We start from the raw sequence: 22523 nt of genomic DNA on the forward strand, positions 1-22523 counted from the left end.
TCCCTAAACCACTCAGAGCGTGGAGCAGCAAGCAGTCGATTAAATTGACATAAGAAAACTACTAGGAAAAAACTTGGTCAGAGTATTAAACAAGGCTTTAATCGACTGTTTCACAACATGGAAGTCCAGTTATCCTTCACTAGTTCCTGTTTACAAAATGTCCCTGAGCAAGCTGGGCCCGTGCCCGAGTATTTATACTCTCCCTGAACAGTGCCACCAGCAGGCCGCCCAGTATATTTCATAAGTAATTTCTACATGAATGGCACGATTTATGTCACTCTCCACTTGCCTGGATGAGTGCAGCTCCAACAACACTCAAGAAGTTCGACACCATCCAGGACAAAGCAGCCCGCTTGATTGGCACCCCATCCACCACCTTAAACATTCACTCCATCCACCATCGGTGTACCGTGGCTGCAGTGTGTACCATCTACAAGATGCACTGCAGCAACTCGCCAAGACTTCTTCGGCAGCACCTCCCAAACCCGCGACCTCTTCCAACTAGAAGGACAAGGGCAGCAGGCGCATGGGAACACCACCACCTCCAAGTTCCCCTCCAAGTCACACACCATCCTGACTTAGAAGTATATCGCCGATCCTTCATCGTCGCTGGGTCAAAATCCTGGAACTCCCTCCCTAACGGCACTGTGGGAGTACCTTCACCATGCAGACTGCAGCGGTTCAAGAAGGCGGCTCACCACCACCTTCTCAAGGGTAATTAGGGATGGGCAATAAATGCTGGCTTTGCCAGTGACGCCTACATCCCATAAACGAATAAAAAAAATAATAAAAGTGCAAACTTCTAAACCCAGAATCAGCTGTGTTTCTCCAGTGCATAGGAGAGGTGGTTGCTGAATCAGACCATAGTGTTAATTGATCCTATCTAGTGGAGGTCTGCTCAGGAACCTGCTGACATCACAACATCTACCTTCTAAAATCTAACATTACAGTATCAATACAATGGAGAGGTTACCAGTGTACTTATTGTGAACTTGTTGGGTTTAAAGGGCTTGGCTAAAGACTTGAAGCTTTATATGTGATAAATGCCTTGATAAGCTTTCCAGTCCACTAGTGGCAGGTGAGATGCATACTTAAGATCTCATTTTACGCATGTGTGCTAAGAGTAGGGAGCATCGCCCACCAGCCATGTATATTGAGAAATCAGGGGTCCGCTACTCATGATTTCACTATATATCTGCTCCCGGCTGGCGAAACTCACCGCCATTCTTATAGTTCTGCAGCCAAGGGTGGACATGTAAGGACTGAGTTAGATTGTAAACAAGTTCTTACAGCTAATAGTTACTGCACAGTTAAAAATAGAATGTTCAGTATTTTATGCTGATAGAACGTTAGAGTAAATTTTATGAGTGTACATTCTGCCATAGGCACTAACCTGCCGGGTCACATATCAGGAAATTGCACATGGGCTGTCAAATGATATTCACGATAGAAAAGTGTGGCCAGTGATGTAAAAAGACTACTGAGCACTTGGTTTGAGTGTAAAATAAGGTTTTAATCAACTGTTTCAAAACCATGAGATTTCTAGTTACATCACTAGTTCCTGGTTACAGAAACATCCTGAGCAAGCTGGGCCCACGCCCGAGTATTTATACTCCTTGGACGGCGCCACCAGCTGGCCGTCCAGTGTTACTTCATGAGTCATGATAAGATTCATGACAGGCAGCATGTGCACAATTTTCTAATATGTGCTCCAGCCAGCAGGACTTCCCAGCAGTGAGCAACCGTAACATCAGCCCCTTAAGCTCATGGAGGATGATAATTGGAGTCTACTCTTTTCACAGAATGAATCTGTATGAACTCATCAAGAAGAACAACTTCCAGGGTTTTACCATATCGCTTATTTGTCGATTTGCATACACTTTACTAAAGAGTTTACAGATGCTCTGCAGGGAAAAAATCATTCACTGTGACCTGAAACCTGTAAGTTATGTAATAATGTTACAGCGTCATATACAATGTCACCATTATACTGCACTGGGCAGTACAGTACCGACAACATTTCTGTTATGCAAATAGGCTACATAGGATTACATAGGATATACAGCACAGAAACAGGCCATTCAGCCCAACCAGTCCATGCCGGCGTTTATGCTCCACTCGAGCCTCCTCCTGTCTTTCCTCATCTAAATCTATCAGCATAACTCTCTATTCCCTTCTCCCTCATATGCTTGTCTAGCCTCCCCTTAAATGCATCTATACTATTCGCTTCAACCACACCCTGTGGTAGCGAGTTCCACATTCTCACCACTCTTTGGGTAAAGAAGTTTCTTCTGAATTCCCTATTGGATTTCTTGGTGACTATCTTATATGGATAGCCTCTAGTTATGCTCTTCCCCACAAGTGGAAACATTCTCTCTGTATCCACTCTATCAAAACCTTTCATAATTTTAAAGACCTCTATTAGGTCACCCTTCAGCCTTTTTTCAAGAGAAAAGAGACCCAGCCTGTTCATCCTTTCCTGATATGTACACCCTCGTATTTCTGGTATCACCTTTGTAAATCTTCTCTGCAGCCTCTCCAGTGCCTCTATATCCTTTTTACAATATGGCGACCAGAACTGTGGTCTAACCAAGGCTCGATAGAGGTTTAGCATAACTTCACTACTTTTCAATTCTATCCCTCTAGAAATAAACCCTAGTGCTTGGTTTGCTTTTTTATGGCCTTGCTAACCTGCGTCACAACTTTTAGTGATTTGTGTATTTGTACTCTTGAGATCCCTTTGTTTCTCTACCCCACCTAGACTCGCACCCTTCAGGTAATAAGTGACCTCCCTATTCTTCCTACCAAAATGTAATACCTCACATTTATCGGCGTTGAACTTCATTTGCCAATTATATGCCCATTCTGCAAGTTTATTAATGTCCTCCTGTAATTTGTTGCAGCCCTCCTCAGTATTGAATTTCCCCCCCAATTTGGTGTCATCCGCAAATTTAAAAATTGTGTTTTTGATTCCAAAGTCTAAATCATTAATGTAAATTGTGAACAACAGTGGTCCCAGCACTGATTCTTGTGGAACACCACTACCCACCTTCTGCCACTCTGAATAGCTACCCTTTACCCCTACTCTCTGTTTTCTGTATTGAAGCCAGCTAGCTATCCATTCTGCTACTTATCCCCTGACTCCACATTCTCTGACCTTGTTCATCAGTCTATTATGGGGTGCCTTATCGAAGGCCTTTTGAAAATCTTGATAAATTACATCAATTACATTACCATTATCTAGTCTCTCTGTTACCTCTTCAAAAAATTCAATGAGGTTGGTCAAGCAAAACTTTCCCTTTGGAAATCCATGCTGACTATTCATTATTATATTTTTGGTTTCTGGATGTTCTTCTATTTTCTCCTTTAGTAGGGATTCCATTATTTTTCCTACCACCGATGTTAAGCTGACTGGTCTATAATTCCCCGGACATGTTCTATCCCCCCTTCTTGAATATAGATATTATGTTAGCTATCTGCCAGTCTTCTGGCACAACAACTTTTTCTAACGAATTATTAAATATGTGTTGTAATGCCTCTGCTATCTCTTCCTTAGATTCTTTTAAAATGCAATCCATCTGGACCAGGGGTTTTATCCTCTTTGAGTTTGATTAGTTTATCTAATATATCCCCTCTTTATTTTAAGTGCACTTATCTCATTACTAATCTCATCATCCAATGTCATGTCCACCTGTTCTATCTCGCTGATAAATACTGAAGCAAAATAATTATTTAATATTTCTGCCATCTCTCTATCGTTACCTGTCTATCCCTCTATCCTGGCTATATTACTCACGACTCTGCACTTTCACATTCAAATACACGTGGAATGTGATGTACTAGTCTCCTGTACTGCCTGTCAGTTTTCTGAGTCATTCAAGATAATAGATTATTTCCCAACAGAACAATAATGTATCGAAATGTTAAACCAAAGTAAATAAAAGGAGCCAGAAAGCAAAACCAATGCAAGTTTCTCTCTTGGAGGCACTGAGAGGGTTATATAGCACACTCATGACTAAGTCAGAACATGTGGAATCAGGGGGCAAGTAGCAGACTGGATAGCAAGCTGGTTACAAAACAGAAAACAGAGTACGGGTTAAAGGTAGTTACTAAGATTGGCAAATGGTGGGAATTGGTGTTCCGCAAGGATCGGTGCTGGGACCACTGTTGTTCACCATTTACATAAACGATTTGGACTCGGGAATCAGAAGAACAATTTCAAAATTTGGGGATGACACCAAATTGGGGGGTGTAGTTAATACAGAGGAGGACTATGACAAAGTACAGGTAGACATTAATAAACTTATAGAATGGGTGTGTAATTGGCAAATGAACTTCAATACAGATGAGTGTGAGGTAATACATTTTGGTAGGAAGAATAAGGAAAATAAGTGTCTAAATGGGGTAGAGGAACAGAGGGTTCTGGGGGATACAGATACACACATCACTAAAAGTAGCGACACGGGTTAATAAGGCCATCAAAAGCAAACAAAGCACTGGGGTTCATTTCTAGAGGGATAGAATTGAAAAGCAGAGAAGTTATGTTAGACTTGTATAAAACCTTGGTGAACAGTTCTAGTTTCCATTTTATAAAAAGGATATAGAGGCACTGGAGAAGGTGCAAAAATGATTTACTAGAATGATACCAGAACTGAGAGGTTATACCTATCAGGAAAGATTGAACAGGCTGAGGCTCTTTTCTCTAGAGAAGACTGAGGGGATGATCTGATAATGGTCTTCAAGTTTATGAAAGGGTTTGATAGGGTAGATGTAGAGAAGATGTTTCCAGTTGCAGACGCGACCAGAACTAGGGGTCATAAATATAAGATAGTCACTAATCCAATAGGAAATTCAGGTGAAACTTGTTTACCCAGAGAGTGGTGAGAATGTGGAACTCGCTACCACAAGGAGTAGTTGGGGCGAATAGTGTAGATGCATTCAAGGGGAATCTAGATAAACACATGAGGGAGAAAGGAATAGAAGGTTATGTTGATGGGGTTAGATAAAGATGGGTGGGAGGTGTTACGTCCGTGTAATAATAAGAAAAGGACTGCAGAGAACGGTACAACAGGTGTTTACTCAACGTGGTTCAAACTGCAACTGAAACAACAGATTACTACTCAGCGTTATATACAGGTGTGGTCACTGCCGGTACTACAGTATACATGAGCTGTAGAAAATAGTTCCCCCCTTAAAGGTACATACATTACAATTCCTCCCCTTTTAGATTAACAGTACCATAACAATCATTTAACAATTAAATATCAAACTAATTACAATTAACACTTTTAACATGCAACATTAGCTGAAAATAGTCTATTTATAAATTCAGTCTCTGGGGAGGCTTCCTGATCCTTTCTGGATAGCGCCTTTCCCGAGTGTCTTGCTCTTGGTGCGGAGGCGATTCTGGCCCCCTGTCGTCGGTTGGTTCATCAGCTTCCGATGCTACTGTTTCTGGGGTAGATGCTACCTGTACATCGGGTTCATCACCAGGTACGTATGGGCGAGGCATGGGGTTGACTCGTTCCTGTGACTCTAGGATCTGGTCAGCATGGCGTCTCACGATGCTCTCCCCAACGTCCACTGTGTACATTAGTGGCCCCTGCCATGTGCATATCGTTCCTGGTTGCCATTTCTCTGTTCGGTAGTCGCGGGCCAAGACTGGTTGCCCTACATTGAAGCTCCTTGTCGGCTTCTCATTGATGTGCTGGAATTGCTTACTCTCAACATCTCTTTGTACATTTGGTCTGAGCAAATCCAGACGAGATCTCAACCTTCGGTTAAAGAATATCATGGCCGGGGCCTGGTTGGTGACTGCATGTGTCGCATTTCTGTAGGCTAACAGGAAATTGTCCACCTTATGCTGCAGTGGAATGTCGTCATCGCACATGGCCTTTACTGCTTTTTTAAAGGTTTGTACGAACCTCTCAGCCAATCCATTTGTGGCTGGATGATACGGGGCGGATGTGTAATGCCTTACCCCATTCCTTTTCATAAATCTTCGAAACTCTTCGGACACAAACTGTGGTCCGTTATCAGAGCAAATCTGCTCTGGCAAGCCGTTCCTGGCAAAAATGGTCTGTAGGACTGCAATAGTTTTCTCCGTGGTGGTGGAGTACATTTTGATCACCTCAGGCCATTTCGAGTGCGTATCCACGGCTATTAAAAACATTGAGTCCATGAATGGACCAGCAAAATCAATATGCACCCGTTGCCATGGAGATGAGGGCCACTCCCATGGGTGTAGAGGGGCATGTGGTGGTGCATTTTGGACCTTCTGGCATCCTGAGCAGCTCTTTGTCAGGTCCTCGATTTACTGAGCGATCCCCGGCCACCACACATAAGCCCTAGCAAGGCTTTTCATTTTCACCCCTCCCAGATGACCTTTGTGAAGCTCATTGAGCACTCTCCCTTAACTTGGGTGGAATTACCACTCGGGATCCACACATCAAGGTCCCGTGGCATACTGACAGCTGTTCTCTTCTGGATGAGAATGCTGGCAACAGTGAGTTACCCGAGACAGTGTCGGGTCATTTCGGGTCTCCTCTATACCAGCGTTAGTTACTGGCAAGCATTCAATTATAGTCGAATGAAATATTTCGACAGGATCCACTGCCGCTGCTTCCTCCGCAGTAGGCAGTGGCAGGCGTGATAGCCCATCAGCGTTTCCATGCTGTTTCGTGCCCTTATACTCGATTTCATATTGGTGCGCCCCTAGAAAAAGGGACCATCTTTGTAGCCGTTGCGCAGTCATCACCGGAACGCCCTTCTTTGGATTAAAGATGGAGACAAGTGGTTGGTGGTCAGTCAGCAAGGTGAACTTCTGCCCGTGCAGATAGTGATTGAACTTTTTCACTCCCCACACTAGGCTGAGGGCCTCCCTGTCAATCTGGGCGTAGTTACACTCGGCTGAGGTTAGTGACCGAGACGCAAAGGCTACTGGCCTCTCCGAGCCGTCCGGGAATTTGTGCGACAGCGCCGCTGCAATGCCATAGGGTGATGCATCACACGCCAACCGAATTGATAGTGCTGGGTTGAAATGAGCCAACACCTCTTTTGATGTGATCAATGCTTTGCTCTTCTGGAAAGCTCGTTTACATTCGTCACTCCACTTCCATGGTACCCCCGTTTGCAGTAGGGTGTTCAGTGGGTGTAGTACGATAGACAAATTCGGCAAGAACTTATGGTAGTAGTTCACCAGCCCGAGGAACGACCTCAGTTGTGACACATTTTCCGGTGCTGGAGCCTTGACTACTGCCTCAATCTTTTCAGGGGACTTATGTAACCCCTCTTTATCAATAACGTGGCCACAATACAAGATCTGCTTCTGGAAAAACTCGCATTTGTGGCGATTAGCTCGGAGCCCATATTCCTTCAATCTAGTGAGCACCTGCTCCAGGTTGGCGAGGTGATCACTGTCATTTTCGCCCGTGACCAGGATGTCGTCCAAATAACACTGGGTCCCTGGAATCCCTTGCAGGACTTGTTCCATTGCCCTTTGCCAAATAGCCGGAGCTGATGCTACCCCGAACACCAGCCGGTTGTATTGGTAGAGACCTTTATGAGTGTTGATTGTGAGGTACTGTTTCGAGGCTTCTTCTACCTCCATTTGCAGGTACGCCTGGGCCAGATCAATCTTAGTGAAGCGTTTCCCTCCAGATAGCGAGGCGAAAATATCTTCAATCCGCGGAAGCGGATATTGTACAGTGTGAAGGACTGGGTTCACTGTCACCTTAAAGTCCCCACAGATGCGAACCTTCTTTGGTTCCCCAGGCGTATTACTCAACGACCTCTTCATTACAGGAACGATGGGTGTAGCCCACTCGCTCCAGTCCACTTTGGACAGTACTCCTGAACGTTCCAAACCTTCCAGCTCTGCTTCGACGGCTGGGCAGATCGCATAAGGTACCGGTCTGGCCTTAAAAAACTTTGGGCTTGCATTTTCCTCTATTTTGATCATCGCTGTTATGCCTTTTAGTGTTCCGAGTCCCTGCTGGAACACTTCTTGTGCGTCAATTAGCATTTTTGACAGTCGTCCAGGTGTGACGTCGTCATCCTTTTTGGCATCTACAGTCAGTGCTTGTATGGAATGCCAATCTAGCTGTATCTTCCGGGTCCATTCACGTCCTAGTAGTGGTGGTCCTCCATCTGGCAATACATATAGGTCCATTTTTGGTGTTTCCTTGCCGTTATATATAACGTTCACCCTTATTTTTCCTTTGGGGTAGACTTTTTGCCCCGTGTACGTCTTCAAGACAATCTTTGTATCTCTCAAGGGTATATCTGAGAATAGCCGCTTGTAGTCCCTTCGGTTTATGACTGTTAGGGCTGATCCTGTGTCCAATTCCATTTTCACTTGGACTCCTGCTTTCTTGAGCGTGACCCAGATAGTTTGGTGATCCTCCGTTTTGATCACATTATGTAGTTTCAGACAACCCAGCTCCTTGCTTCCGGAGTCTGTATCACTCTTCTGTTTGTCTGAACTACTCTCCGTCACCTTATGTACCTTCTTGTACTTCTCCTGTGGAGATTTCTTGCTGCTGGTTTTCTTTCCCGACCTGCAGACTCTTGCTATGTGTCCTACTTTTCCACACTGTCTGCACACTTTGTCCTTGAACCAGCAATCATTATGGTCGTGTGTTGTTCTGCCGCAGCGATAGCACTTCACTGTTCCGTATGACATTTCATTTGTGCCATATTCTTGCGGTCTCCGTTGTATCTCTGCAGCGCCCCGTGCTGCTGCTTCGTGTGATACTGCAATGCTGAAAGTCTTGTCCAGCGTAAGATCCTTTTCTGATAGAAGCCGTTTCTGGGTTCCTTCACTTTGAAGCCCACACACAAACTTGTCCCTTAAAGTATCTGCTAGTCCCGTTCCAAACTGGCAGTGTTTCGATAGCTTGCGCAGTTCTGTTAAATACTCAGCATTACTTTCATCTTTATGCTGGTTCCTTTTGTGAAACTTGAATCTTTCTGCTATCAGCAGCGGTGTGGGGTTTAAGTGGTCCTGTAGGATTGACACTATGTTTTCAAAATCCTTTTCTACTGGCTTCTCTGGGGTTACTAGGTTTCGTAGTAAGCCATACGTTTTTGCACCCATTGAATTCAACAATACCAGCGCTTTCTTGTCATCTGGCACTTCATTCGCCTTGCAGTATACTTCTATGCGTTCGACATATGTCGTCCAATCTTCGACTTCATTGTCGAACGCTGTGCTACTGCCACTCTTCGGCATTTTTGGGTGTGGTTAGACTGGCTTAAAATGGCGTCTCCCGCGCTTTCCTTTCTTCCCCGCTGCGGCTTAAAATGGCGTCTCCCGCGCTGCTGCCAACGCCGCTCTCGGCGGTCCTCGTGGCAAATGGCGACGCCCTGTGGGTTTCGTGCGCTGCTCCTGTGCTGCTGCCAACACCGCTCTCTGCGGTCCTCGTGGCAATGGCAACGCCTCGCATTTTCCTGCGCGCCTCTCTCCCCCGTTGACGCTGCTCGGCCCTTGAACACCGGCTGCGCTCTGCTCTCTCTCGCCTCTCTCCCCCGTTGACGCCGCTCGGTCCTGAACACCGGCTGCGCCCTGTGCGCTCTGCCCTCTCTCCCCCATCGACGCTGCTCGGCCTTTTTCTGTGCCGCTCGGTCGGGCTCTAGCCCGTCGCTGTCCGGGAAGGGTCTGCGCAGTACCTGTTGCCAGCCCGTTTCGTTGGACCACCATGACTGGAAAGCCAAGCCTGGCTCTCGACAGCCTCCCCTGCGATGCTCAAATCTCCGCTGGATGACTGGGCGGTTGACCGTGGTCGACGCCCGTGCTTCTGGACTCGACCTTCTTCCACTGTTCTCCAGGAGCGAATCCCTGGGAGGTGATGCAGAGTTGCAGGTAGGTTCAAACTTGCTCGTCGCCACTGTTACGTTCGTGTAATAATAAGAAAAGGACTGCAGAGAACGGTACAACAGGTGTTCACTCAACGTGGTTCAAACTGCAACTGAAACAACAGATTACTACTCAGCGTTATATACAGGTGTGGTCACTGCCGGTACTACAGTATACATGAGCTGTAGAAAATAGTTCCCCCCTTAAAGGTACATACATTACAGGAGGCATGGTCTTATTGGGCCGAATAGCCTGTTTCTGTGCTGTAAATACTTTGTAATACTTTGTAACTTTGTAATACACTGGCAGTATTATATAGCACACTGGCAGTATTATATAGCACACTGGCAGCATTATATAGCACACTGGCAGCATTATATAGCATACTGGCAGCATTATAGCGCACTTTGTTTCTAAATGTAATAGTAGAGACATAAACAGTGTTTTGAATTGATTCAATTTGTCATTATTCGCAACATTTTTGTGGCTATCCTGTTACTTTTTACCATAAAGTGGAATTCTACAATAAAGGTTTTCCAGAAACATTCTAAATTGCAGAAAATTAGCAGAAATTTGCTTCATGCCATTTAGCAAAACTTTTGTGAACAAAGGCTTTACCAGAGAATCCTGTACTTGGGAGTTAGCACATATACACAATCTTTCTTTCATTCATAGATATATAAATATATACCAGTGCCGGGCTGCCATCTAGTGGCAATAAAAGAAAATTAAATTAGATGATATTTGACAGCTGATATTATGGGATAGATTTTCCAGTGGTATGCAGAAGCTTTACACAAACATCTCACAGCCAACTCCACCGGATTTTCCAGAGTTGGCGCTAGTTACAGATTCATGTCAAACTCTGAGTCGGGATTGGATCTAATGCATGAACTCACTTAATCAGGGCAGAAATTCCGGTGTTGCTGCAGCTTTTAAAGGGATTACAATAGCCATTTAAAGAAGAAGTTTACTTTTGGCCAGGGCCTGGAAATATTTCCAAAGGAATAATGATTTCACTCTTCACGGTGCAGCTACAGAACTGCTGCTTTCTGGAAGACAGCAATGAAGAATATGTGGGAGGAGTAGCAGAGTGGGTAAATGTGGTATCAAGCATTCAGAGGAACTGGTAGCTTGCTAACTTAAGGAAATATGCCAAGATATTGCTAACCAGCATTTCCCTATACCAAGTAGATGACCAAAGTATGCATGTGGCAAAATGTTCTTCTCAACCTGTTACCTGTTGACTAAAACTGCACACAAAGCACTTGGACAAATTTTCAGCTTTCATAGCTTCTCCTTGTGAATTCAAGTTCATAACTACAATAGACCTTCACCTTCCCCACTTCACAGGACCTTCTGGATTTTGCCTTATATTCCAAACAATCCCTTCCCTTTGGCAGGGGTGGAGGGAGCCACAACTTCAATTTCCCACATCTTCAGTCCCCAGGATTATTACATCAGTATAATAGTACATATCAAATACCTGTCAAATGAAAAAGTTTAACATAAAAACATTGAAGAACCATATATACATAGACTACTATAATTATAACTAGTTCCCTGGTGATTGCTTGGCAATTACACTGGGACAGTCCACCTTTTTGAATATATTATATTCTGTACCAGAAGAACATATTATTATGTAATATAATAATTTGTTTATTCTTTTTGCTAGGAGAACATATTACTTTGCCCCAAAGGACAAGGATTAATCAAAGTAATTGACTTTGGATCAAGCTGCTTTGAGAATCAAAAAGGTTTGTACAGATAAAATACCTTTCATTTTATGCATTCTTCTTGTACTTTGGTGTGCACGGACTCGCCATCATTTGGGAGCCATCTAGCAGCCTACACTATGGGCAAAACAGCTTGTATACCTGGAGCAGCACTCCATTTAATGTAAGAAGATCATGTTAAAGGGTTAACGGGAGAGCTGGTCACATCAATAATGTGACTGTATTACTCTTCACAATTTCTGGCCTCAACTGGCTAGGTAGGGGAGGAAGGGTGGTGGAAACAGCCTCTGGAGTTGGTTTTCACCCAATCAGAGTTCAGTTGTTTGCTACATAGGACACACTTCCAAAATAGACAGTGGCTGCTACGTGGCAGAGAAAAGAAGGTAAATAAAGCATTTATTTTCAAAGATTCATTTTTGTTTTGCCAGTTTCAAGAGATCAAATGGGTGGAATAGGGTACATTAGATAGAAATAAAAGTAAAGTTTAAAAAAGAGAAAGAATGCAGAAGGAAAAAAAATTGGAAAAATAAAAACAGTATGAGCAGAATAAAATGTTTATTGCCTTTTATTTGTGTTTAGAAGTACTTAGTCAAATGGCTTAAAATGACAGTAAAGCATTACTCCTGACATTTGAATAGTGTTATTACTGCAATATAAGGTGCTTGTTTCAACATCACAGTATGTGAAAAGAAAACAATATAAATGATCATTGGAGAGACACACACATTTCTCCGAAGATAAAGAGATATACTAGGGGAGATTTTACTTTATTGCTGTGCACCTGAAAAGCCATGAGGAAATGTGAGGGCAATTGTAAACCTGAGGGGAAGCAGCAGAGCTTGTCTCTGTTCTTCCTTCCTCATGCCGGACCAAAGTCCACATCCAGGCCCACCTCCTCTTGGGCGTTATGCCTAAAAAACACAAGGAACTGCAAGTGCACTTGAGGCCTATTGATCATCCTAGGAGTGGAGGTTCAGTAAGAATTTTGAGACTTGCCTGTAATTTCATCAGCCTGCTCCAGGACCCCTGCAGACCTTCTGTTCTGTGGCAATCTGGCAGCAGGCCCTTGTGCCAGTTCTTCATAGGCACTGCTCCACTGGGGTACCAAAATGAGCATTAAGAGAGGAAATATCAGGAGGTGGGGTGGGGTGCCAGGAACACCCTCTCCAACCTCATTGTCATAGCTATGCTGGGCCTCCACCTACTACAGGCACAAGCCCAGTTACAACCACTCAGATAGTCCTCGAAAATCCTGGGGCAGTGCATTGTAGGCAGAGACCTGACATAATGAGCTGGATTTTCCAAGCCCCGTGGAGGCGGGTTTGGAGGCGAGAGTGGGGAGAAAATTGCAGAATCAGGGGGCACGAACCCTTCCCGCCCCCAACCCGCCTTTGTGCCTGTTTCCCGGAAGGTGGGTACCCGACCTGTGCTGGGAGCCGCCTCCCCGAGGCGGGAAGGGGATTAATGCCAATTAACTGCCTGTTAACAGGTAGTTAACAGGCAGTTTTTGGCCTAATCCCTATTTTTAACCCTGAAGTGTGGGCTTCCCAACGGCTCCAAAGCACGCCAAGTTAGCGAGGCGGACCGTTGGGCTGAAGGGCTTGGAGGGTTCAAGATGTCCGGTGTTCAGGTGAGTGATGGGTGCATGTGTGCAGAGGTAAGTGTGTTTGGTGTGTGTAAAGTGTTTAAATAAGTTTTACTTACCTTTACTTACTAATGCAGGCTTCCTTCCTTCAGGTCTCGGGGGTCCCTCATCTCACCGACACAGAAAGCAGAATGGCCGCGAACTGTCAAAAGTTGCAGCATTCTGCTTTCTGTTCTGGAGAGATTTCTAACTGAGTCTGTGGAGAAGGACTCAAGTTAGAAGTCAGATTGTCAGTGTTTGACAGCTTCACAGAGCTGTCAAATGCTGATATTTCATCTGAGGCTCAGGTAGGCCTCAGTGCGGCATCGGCAGCAGGTGGAGGCGGAGCAGTGCGGCAGAGCGACTACAAGAGGCCCCAGAGGCTGAGGTAGGCCTCAGTGCGGCATCGGCAGCGGCAGCGGGTGGAGGCGGAGCAGCGCGGCAGAGCGACTACAAGAGGCCCCAGAGGCTCAGGTAGGCCTCAGTGCGGCATCGGCAGCGGGTGGAGGCAGAGCAGCGCGGCAGAGCGACTACAAGAGGCCCCAGAGGCTCAGGTAGGCCTCAGTGCGGCATCGGCAGCGGGTGGAAGGCGGAGCAGCGTGGCAGAGCGACTACAAGAGGCCCCAGAGGCTCAGGTAGGCCTCAGTGCGGCATCGGCAGCGGGTGGAGGCGGAGCAGCGCGGCAGAGCGACTACAAGAGGCCCCAGAGGCTCAGGTAGACCTCAGTGCGGCATCGGCAGCGGGTGGAGGCGGAGCAGCGCGGCAGAGCGACTACAAGAGGCCCCAGAGGCTCAGGTAGGCATACCAATCTCCAATCTCAGGCAAGGAGAGAGGACAAAAGTATTCAAGGTGTGACATCACCACAAAACAGGTAGGTGATTGGTTGGAGTATTTCTCTCGTTTTAAAACTTTAAGTCTGTGGTTTATAGTTTTTACGGTTGCTGTGGTGTACCAAGGCCTTTCTGGTGCAGAATGACTGTTGGCAAACCATTTAACTGGTGTAACTAGAGGGATTGATTTAATTTAAATCCAATTAATTAAAGGGGATACTAGCATCTAAAATCGGGCCGAGGGTGTCCATAACTAACAATAAAAAATTTAATTAATTACATAGAATGGAGCAGGTGATGTGTTACTGTTGCGAGATGTGGGAGCCAGTGAACCCCATTGAGGCTCACGGTGATTACGTCTGTGACAAGTGTCTGCTGCTACAGGAACTCCAGCTCCGTGTTGATGAGCTGGAGTCTGAGCTTCAGACACTGCGACACATCAGGGAGGGGGAGAAGTACCTGGACTCTGTGTATCAGGAGGTGGTCACACCTATGAAGTTAAGTAATTCAGATGTAGCCCATGGTCAGGGACAGGACGGTGTAACTACGAGTGAGGCAGGTACGGGGATCCAGGAGGTAGAGCTGGAGGAGCCGCAGCCCTTGCTCTTGACCAACAGGTTCGAGGTTCTTACTCCCTGTGGGGACAGGAGCAGGGACTGCAGGGAGGATGAGCAACCTGGCCACAGCACCGTGGAACGGGGGGCCATTCAAGAGGGGGGAGTAAATAGAAATGTTGTAGTGGTAGGGGATAGTATTATTAGGGGGATAGATAGAGTTCTCTGCAGCCGAGAGCGAGAGTCCCAAAGGCTGTGTTGCCTACCCGGTGCCAGGGTTAAGGACATCTCCTCTGGGCTGGAAAAAAACTTGCAGTGGGAGGGGGTGGATCCAGTTGTCGTGGTCCATGTTGACACAAACGACGTAGATAGGACTAGGAAGCCGGTTCTGTTAAAGGAGTATGAGCAGCTAGGGGTCAAATTAAAAAACAGAACCTCAAGGGTAATAATCACCTGAGCCATGAGCGAATTTGGCTAGGACAAATAAAATTAGAGAGTTAAATGCGTGGCTCAAAGACTGGTGTGGGAGAAATGGGTTTTGCTTCCTGGGACACTGGCACCAGTACTGGGGCAGGAGGGAGCTGTTCCGTTGGGACGGGCTTCACTTGGCCAGTGCTGGGACTAGAGTCCTGGCAGATCATATAACTAGGGCTGTAGAGAGGGCTTTAAACTAACTAGTGGGGGGGAGGTTCCTAGAGAGCAAATAATAAAAATGACAACAGAGAAGGTCATAGACTTAGGTAGCAGTGGGGAAATTAAAAACCAGAGCGTGTCAGGAAGGGGCAGAAGGTATGGAGTAAAAGGTAAAGTAATAAAAAGGGCAAAAGCAGGAACTAAGTGTCACAAAACATATTTGAAAGTTCTCTATCTGAATGCACGTAGCATTCGTAACAAAATAGATGAGTTAATGGCACAAATAACTACATATGGGTATGATCTTGTGGCCATTACAGAAACATGGCTGCAGGGTGACAATGCCTGGGAATTAAACGTACCAGGTTATTTAACAATCAGGAAGGACAGGCAGGAAGGAAGGGGAGGTGGGGTGGCTATGTTAATAAAGGAAGGAATCACTGTAATACTGAGAAATGATATTGGGTCAAAAGATCAGGATAATGAAACAGTTTGGGTGGAGGTAAGGAATAATAAGGGGAAAAAAACACTAGTGGGCGTAGTCTATAGGCCTCCGAACAGTTGCAACTCGGACGGAGTATCAATCAGGAAATAGTTGAGGCTTGTAATAAGGGAGCATCTATAATTATGGGGGATTTTAACTATCATATTAATTGGACAAATCAAATTGGGCAGGGCTGCCTTGAGGATGAGTTCATTGAGTGTATTAGGGATAGGTTTCTTGAGCAGTATGTAACTGAACCGACCAGGGGGCAAGCAACCTTAGATCTGGTCCTGTGTAATGAGACAGGATTAATTTAAAATGTCCTAGTAAAGGATCCCCTTGGAATGAGTGACCATAACATGGTTGAATTCCATATTCAATTAGAGGGTGAGAAGGTTGGATCTCAAACAAGCGTGCTAAGCTTGAATAAAGGAGACTATGAAGGTATGAGAGCGGAATTGAGTAGAGTGGATTGGGAAAATAGATTAAAGGGTAAGACGATACATGATCAATGGTGTACATTTAAGGAGTTATTTTACAACTTCCAAAAAATATATATTCCACTGAGAAGAAAAGGGTGTAAAAGAAAAGACAGCCATCCGTGGCTAAGTAAAGAAATTAAGGATAGTATTTGACTAAAAACAAGGGCATATAAGGTAGCCAAATCTAGTGGGAGGATAGAGGATTGGGAAAACTTTAAAAGACAGCAAAAAATAACAAAAAGATTGATTAAGAAAGGGAAGATAGATTATGAAAGTAAATTAGCAAAAAATATAAAAACAGATAGTAAGAGTTTTTATAGTTATATAAAAAGAAAAAGGGTGACTAAAGTAAATGTTGGTCCCTTAGAGGATGAGACCAGGAAATTAATGGTGGGAAATATGGAGATGGCAAAAACACTGAATGAATATTTTGTATCAGTCTTTACATTAGAAGACACTAAGAATATCCCAACACTGGACAAACAGGGGGCTATGGGGGGGAGGAGCTAAACATGATCAAAATCACTAAGGAAGTGGTACTCGGTAAAATAATGGGACTCAAGGCGGATAAATCCCCTGGACCTGATGGCTTACATCCTAGGGTCTTGAGGGAAGTGGCGGTAGGGATTGTGGATGCATTGGTAATAATTTTCCAAAACTCCCTGGACTCAGCAAAGGTCCCGGCAGACTGGAAAACTGCTAATGTAACGCCCTTATTTAAAAAGGGCAGTAGACAGAAGGCTGGAAACTATAGACCGGTTAGCCTAACATCTGTGGTAGGTAAAATATTGGAGTCCATTATTAAGGAGACAGTAACAGGACATTTGGATAATCATAATTTAATAGGACAAAGTCAGCATGGTTTTATGAAGGGGAAGTCATGTTTGACAAATTTGCTGGAGTTCTTTGAGGAAGTAACATATAGGGTGGATAAAGGGGAACCAGTGGACGTAGTGTATTTAGACTTCCAAAAGGCATTTGACAAGGTGCCACACAAAAGATTATTGCTTAAGATAAAAAATCACGGGATTGGGGGTAATATTCTGGCATGGATAGAGGATTGGCTATCTAACAGAAGGCAGAGAGTTGGGATAAATGGTTCATTCTCGGACTGGCAGTCAGTAACTAGTGGTGTTCCACAGAGGTCAGTGCTGGGTCCCCAACTCTTTACAATCTATATTAACGATTTGGAGGAGGGGACCGAGTGTAACATATCAAAGTTTGCAGATGATACTAAGATGGGAGGGAAAGTAGTGAGTGAGGAGGACATAAAAAACCTGCAAGGGGACATAGACAGGCTAAGTAAGTGGGCAGAGATTTGGCAGATGGAATACAATACTGGAAAGTGTGAGGTTATGCACTTTGGCAGGAAAAATCGTAGAGCAAGTTATTATCTTAATGGCAAGAAACTGGAAAGTACTGAACTACAAAGGGATCTGGGGGTCCTGGTGCACGAAACTCAAAAGGGTAGTATGCAGGTGCAGCAAGTGATTAAGAAGGCCAATGGAATGTTGGCTTTCATTGCTAGGGGGATAGAATATAAAAATAGGGAGGTATTGCTTCAGTTGTACAAGGTATTGGTGAGACCGCACCTGGAATACTGCATACAGTTTTGGTGTCCATACTTAAGAAAAGACATACTTACTCTCGAGTCAGTACAAGAAGGTTCACTCGGTTAATCCCGGGGATGAGGGGATGGACATATGAGGAGAGGTTGAGTAGATTGGGACTCTACTCATTGGAGTTCAGAAGAATGAGAGGCGATCTTATTGAAACATATAAGATTGTGAAGGGGTTGGATCGGGTAGATGCGGGGAGGATGTTCCCGATGATGGGTGAAACTAGAACTAGGGGGCATAGTCTTAGAATAAGGGGCTGCTCTTTCAAAACTGAGATGAGGAGGAACTACTTCACTCAGAGGGTGGTAGGTCCATGGAATATGCTGCCCCAAAAAGCTGTAGAAGCTACATCATTACATAAATTTAAAACAGAAATAGACAGTTTCCTAGAAGTAAAGGGAATAAAGGATTATGGGGAGCGGGCAGGAATTTGGACATGAGTCTAGGTTCGGATCGGTCATGGCCCTGTGGGTAGCGGAGCGGGCCCAGGGGCCGTGTAGCCTGATCCTGCTCCTATTTCGTGTGTCTAATTCTGTTAGATTCAGGAGATGGTTCTGTGATAGTAGATTGGCGGTTAGGATCAGATCAGCCATGATCTTATTGAATGGCGGAGCAGGCTCGAGGAGCCGATTGGCCTACTCCTGCTCCTATTTCTTATGTTCTTAAAAGCTCTCGACAGATGAAATGTCAATCCCTGACGTCACCTGTAACCGGGTGTCCCTTAATTGGCCTGCTGAGCCCACTGGGCAGGCCCAACAAGGTCAATCAAGGGAAAATCGCGTGGGTTGGCCACAAATCGATGGAGGCGGGACTACAACCCAAAAAGTGGGAGTCCCGCCTCCATCACGTCCCCATTGACAAAATCCAGCCCAATGGGTCTACACCAATGTTCCTGTAAGCTGTGCTTTGTTCTGCGCGGTCTGTTTCATTTAATGCACGATCCCTTTAAATTTCTGCGCATGCGCGGTAATTACAATGGAAAAGCCGGTGAGCGGCCTGCGTGGGACCTTGCAGATTGCTGTGCGGCCGTGCAGCTTACAGGAAACATTGGTATACACCCCATTTTCCTCCTGTCCCTGCCTGGGGAATGCCGATTTCTCCAGGCAGAGGGTAGAGAGAAATCTACCCATATGTTTTATAAGGAAACTAGCTGAAGTGCCCGGCGGTGCCGAGGCTTTTTCGAGGGCATGTTGTTGTTGGAAGAGAGAGAGAGAGAGCGACTGGGGGGGGGGGGAGGGAGGGAGGGAGGGGGGGAGGGAGGGAGGGGGGAGGGAGGGGGAAGGGAGGGCGGGGGGGAAGGGGAGGGGGGAAGGGAGGGCAGGGAAGGGGGGAGGGGGGAAGGGAAGGGGGGAGGGAAGGGGGGGAAGGGAAGGGGGGAAGGGGAGGGGGGGGTCGCGGGGGGGGAGGGGATGGGGGGGGCGGGGGGCGAGGGAGGGCGGGGGCCCCCCCCGAGGGTCACGGCCACCCCCCCCCGAGGGTCGCGTCCACCCCCCCCCGAGGGTCGCGTCGCACCCCCCCCCCCGAGGGTCGCGTCCCCCCCCCGAGGGTCGCGTCCCCCCCCCGAGGGTCACGTCCCCCCCCCCCGAGGGTCGCGGCCCCCCCCGAGGATCGCGGCCCCCCCCCCGAGGGTCGCGCCCCCCCCCCCCGAGGGTCGCGGCCCCCGCAGAGGGTCGCGCCCCCCCCGAAGGTCGCCCCCCCCGAGGGTCGCGGCCCCCCCCCCCCGAGGTGAAGACCGCCGATTGCGGCTGTGCGAGACAGCCGGGGGGCCGGTTGCCAGGGTGACGCTTGGCGGCCCCCCCCCGTGGGTCGCGGCCCCCGCAGAGGGTCGCGGCCCCCCCCCCCCGAGGGTCGCGCCCCCCCATTCCCCCCCCGAGCTGAAGACCGCCGATTGCGGCTGTGCGAGACGGCCGGGGGGCCGGTTGCCAGGGTGACGCTTGGCGCTCAGCAAGCCCCGCCCCGCGGCCGAGCCAGAGAGAGACGCCGCGTCTCAGCTCCTGCTGCGCGCGCACCCTAGCGGCGCTGGGCTGAGGCTCGGCCCTCCAGCCTTCAAGTGGGGCTGGGAGGTGCCTAGCGCGGGCGTGGGTACGAAGGAGAAGCCGAGGCTTCGAGGCCTACCTGGAAAAATGGGGAAAGGTAGGAAAATTAATGAGATTAGATAAGTTAATTTGTTTCTAAATCATTTTTTTAATAAACAATATGTGTTTTAAAAGCAACGTTTTTTTTAAAGACGCAGAAAGCGGGAAAAAGAAAGGAAAAGTTTGGAATCAAGATGGCGGCGACTCACCTCGGTTCAGAACGATAAGGCCCGGCAACACACGCACCGATTGGCCCGGCCGCACGCGGACGCAAGCCGCCGTACGATTGGTCAACCTTGAGGTCACTCTGTCGCTAATGAGTGGATAATGAGATGCTAATGAGCGGAACGTTGAAGGTTTTTGGGATACCGCGCGCGCGATTTTAGCCCGGCCGAAACGTAAATACGCTTAAAACCGTCTCGGAAGCGTAAGCTTTCTTTGGAGGTAACGCGCGCGTAGGTACGCCCTGTAACTTTCGAGCGCATACCCGACAGACGCACACGCGATGACAGACAGACAGACAGACAGACAGAAGTACCGATTTATATATATAGATCTTCTGTGGTGTTTATCATGCTTAGTGAGCAGCTATGCTGTTTGGGGGAGGGCGCTGTGTTTGTAAGGTTTCAGGAGAGGGTTGTGGCAGTAGTTAAGGGGACTGTGGAAAGAGACGCCTATAACCTTCCTCTCCACTGTTCCTGGAACCCTGGCACTCCCTCCAGTGCTTCCAAATTCTGGGATGCCCCTCAAACTACTGCCAGACCCTGAGACCCCATTGAAGTCTTGCCAGTCCCTTTCCTTGTGCTCCCAGTCCACAGGCCACCCTCAATGCTCAGAAATCAGTGTCCTTGGTAATACTTGGCATAACACCCTTGTTCTTATAAAACCTCTGACTCACCATGAGCAATGCCAGGGAAACCTGTTAATATATGTTATAGGTTAAAAACAGAAATTGCTGGACGCTTGTTAGCATCTGTAAAGAGATGGGATGGGTTGAACCTTCGGGTGTGCACATTCTTTATTATTCATTTTATTTAATTTTAATGTTTAAAATCTATTACGTTTGTACAACAGTTTACACATACATCCAGAGCAGATTCTACCGCTCACCTGAAGTAATTCTGGGCCACCAATATGGATTGGCAATCGACATGTGGAGCTTTGGTTGCATCTTAGCTGAGCTCTACACTGGTTACCCTCTCTTTCCTGGGGAAAATGAAGTGGAACAGTTGGCTTGTATCATGGAGGTATGAATAAATTAGGTTCCCATGTTTTTAATTATATATTTCTTTTTGGATTATCTCTTACTGGATTTATACATTTTTTCCTTAAGGTATTTGGGATTCCACCAGCAGAAATCATTCAAACTTCACAAAGAAAACGTTTGTTTTTTGGTAAGAGCTGGAATTGAATTGCGAAAAAGTTTTATTTTTAAGTTCAAGTGCAATAATGATGCAAAATATTTTGAAATATTTTTTTAATTACTTGGACAATAATTTGTTTTTAGCAATTTATTGACAGTTATGGGTTTGGGTGGAAATAATCGTAACCTAAAGATAAGAAAAATAAGTGATGAGAGCAAAGGTCAGAGTACAAAAGGAGATAAAGGTGATAGAAATACTCAGGGAACAGAAAAGGTTATAAGAAGTAATAATAATATACCTGTTAAAATCAAGCCGGAGTAATGGAAAAAGAGTATATTAAATTACCAGTACAGCAAGGTACAGAGCATCAGCAACAGAACAGGGTAATTGGAGACAGTAATTAGAAGTGAGGAAACAGATGTAATAGGGATAACAGAAATATGGCTGCAGACAAGAAAGGATCGACAGTTAAATATTGCAGCCTATAATGTATTTAGGAAAGATAGGGAAGGAACAAATGGTGGTGGCATAGCTGTATTAATCAGAAATATCATAATGGCAACAGCAAGAAAGGACATAACTAACAAAGAAATAGAAGCAGAATCCGTTGGATTGAGATAAAGGGTAGGTAGGGATAGGTGACACGATTAGGGGTAAACTACAGATCACCAATTACTGGAAGGAGAGGAGAGAGATATATGTGGGCAAACCTATTAAATGAAATGAGCAAAACAATACAATTGTAATGATGGGGGATTTCAACGACAATCCCCACCACTTATACCAACCGTCTATTAACAATAACCATTTCCATCACCGTAGAAGTCAATTACAAAGGTGACGCTTACAACGTATTAAGTGCACCAGCTATTTCGGGCAGACTCAGCTGCTCAATAAGCTCCTTGCAACTTGTTAAAGTGCAATTACCTTAATTACTTAATCCTCTATCCTTACCATTTTAAAAGCTCTGCAAAGCAAACATTTTGTTCTTCTGGTTCTGAGTAAGGTATATACATCTTATACCCATATCAACCTACGGGCTTTAAAACTCTTTTGAAGAGATATTGCAAACCTAAAATAGATATTTAACAGCTTGAACATGGAGCTCATATAATAAGATCATTTTGGTGCCATTTCCTTCAAAAACAAACTTTTTTGTTGCATCTAGCCACTAGTCACTGATACCTGTTAAATTACTTCTTGGGTCATTTTTTCCGGCATATTTGTCTTCCTTTATTTATAGAATTACCAATTATATTGTTC

General features: G+C 45.9%; 1 protein-coding gene across 1 annotated transcript in view; it reads left to right on the top strand.

Moving 5' to 3' along the window:
- Positions 1 to 22523, top strand: part of dyrk4 (dual-specificity tyrosine-(Y)-phosphorylation regulated kinase 4) — a 190957-nt gene that overhangs the window by 128524 nt on the left and 39910 nt on the right. Inside the window, exons 8-11 of the mRNA XM_086010256.1 lie at positions 1803 to 1941; positions 11535 to 11616; positions 20971 to 21143; positions 21230 to 21290. Of these exons, the coding sequence (XP_085866382.1) occupies positions 1803 to 1941; positions 11535 to 11616; positions 20971 to 21143; positions 21230 to 21290 (455 nt within the window). The remainder of the gene's footprint in view (positions 1 to 1802; positions 1942 to 11534; positions 11617 to 20970; positions 21144 to 21229; positions 21291 to 22523) is intronic.

This window comes from Somniosus microcephalus, chromosome 17 (assembly GCF_052327205.1).
Source record: "Somniosus microcephalus isolate GS21.2 chromosome 17, FLI_Smic_1.0, whole genome shotgun sequence".
Lineage (NCBI taxonomy): Eukaryota > Metazoa > Chordata > Chondrichthyes > Squaliformes > Somniosidae > Somniosus > Somniosus microcephalus.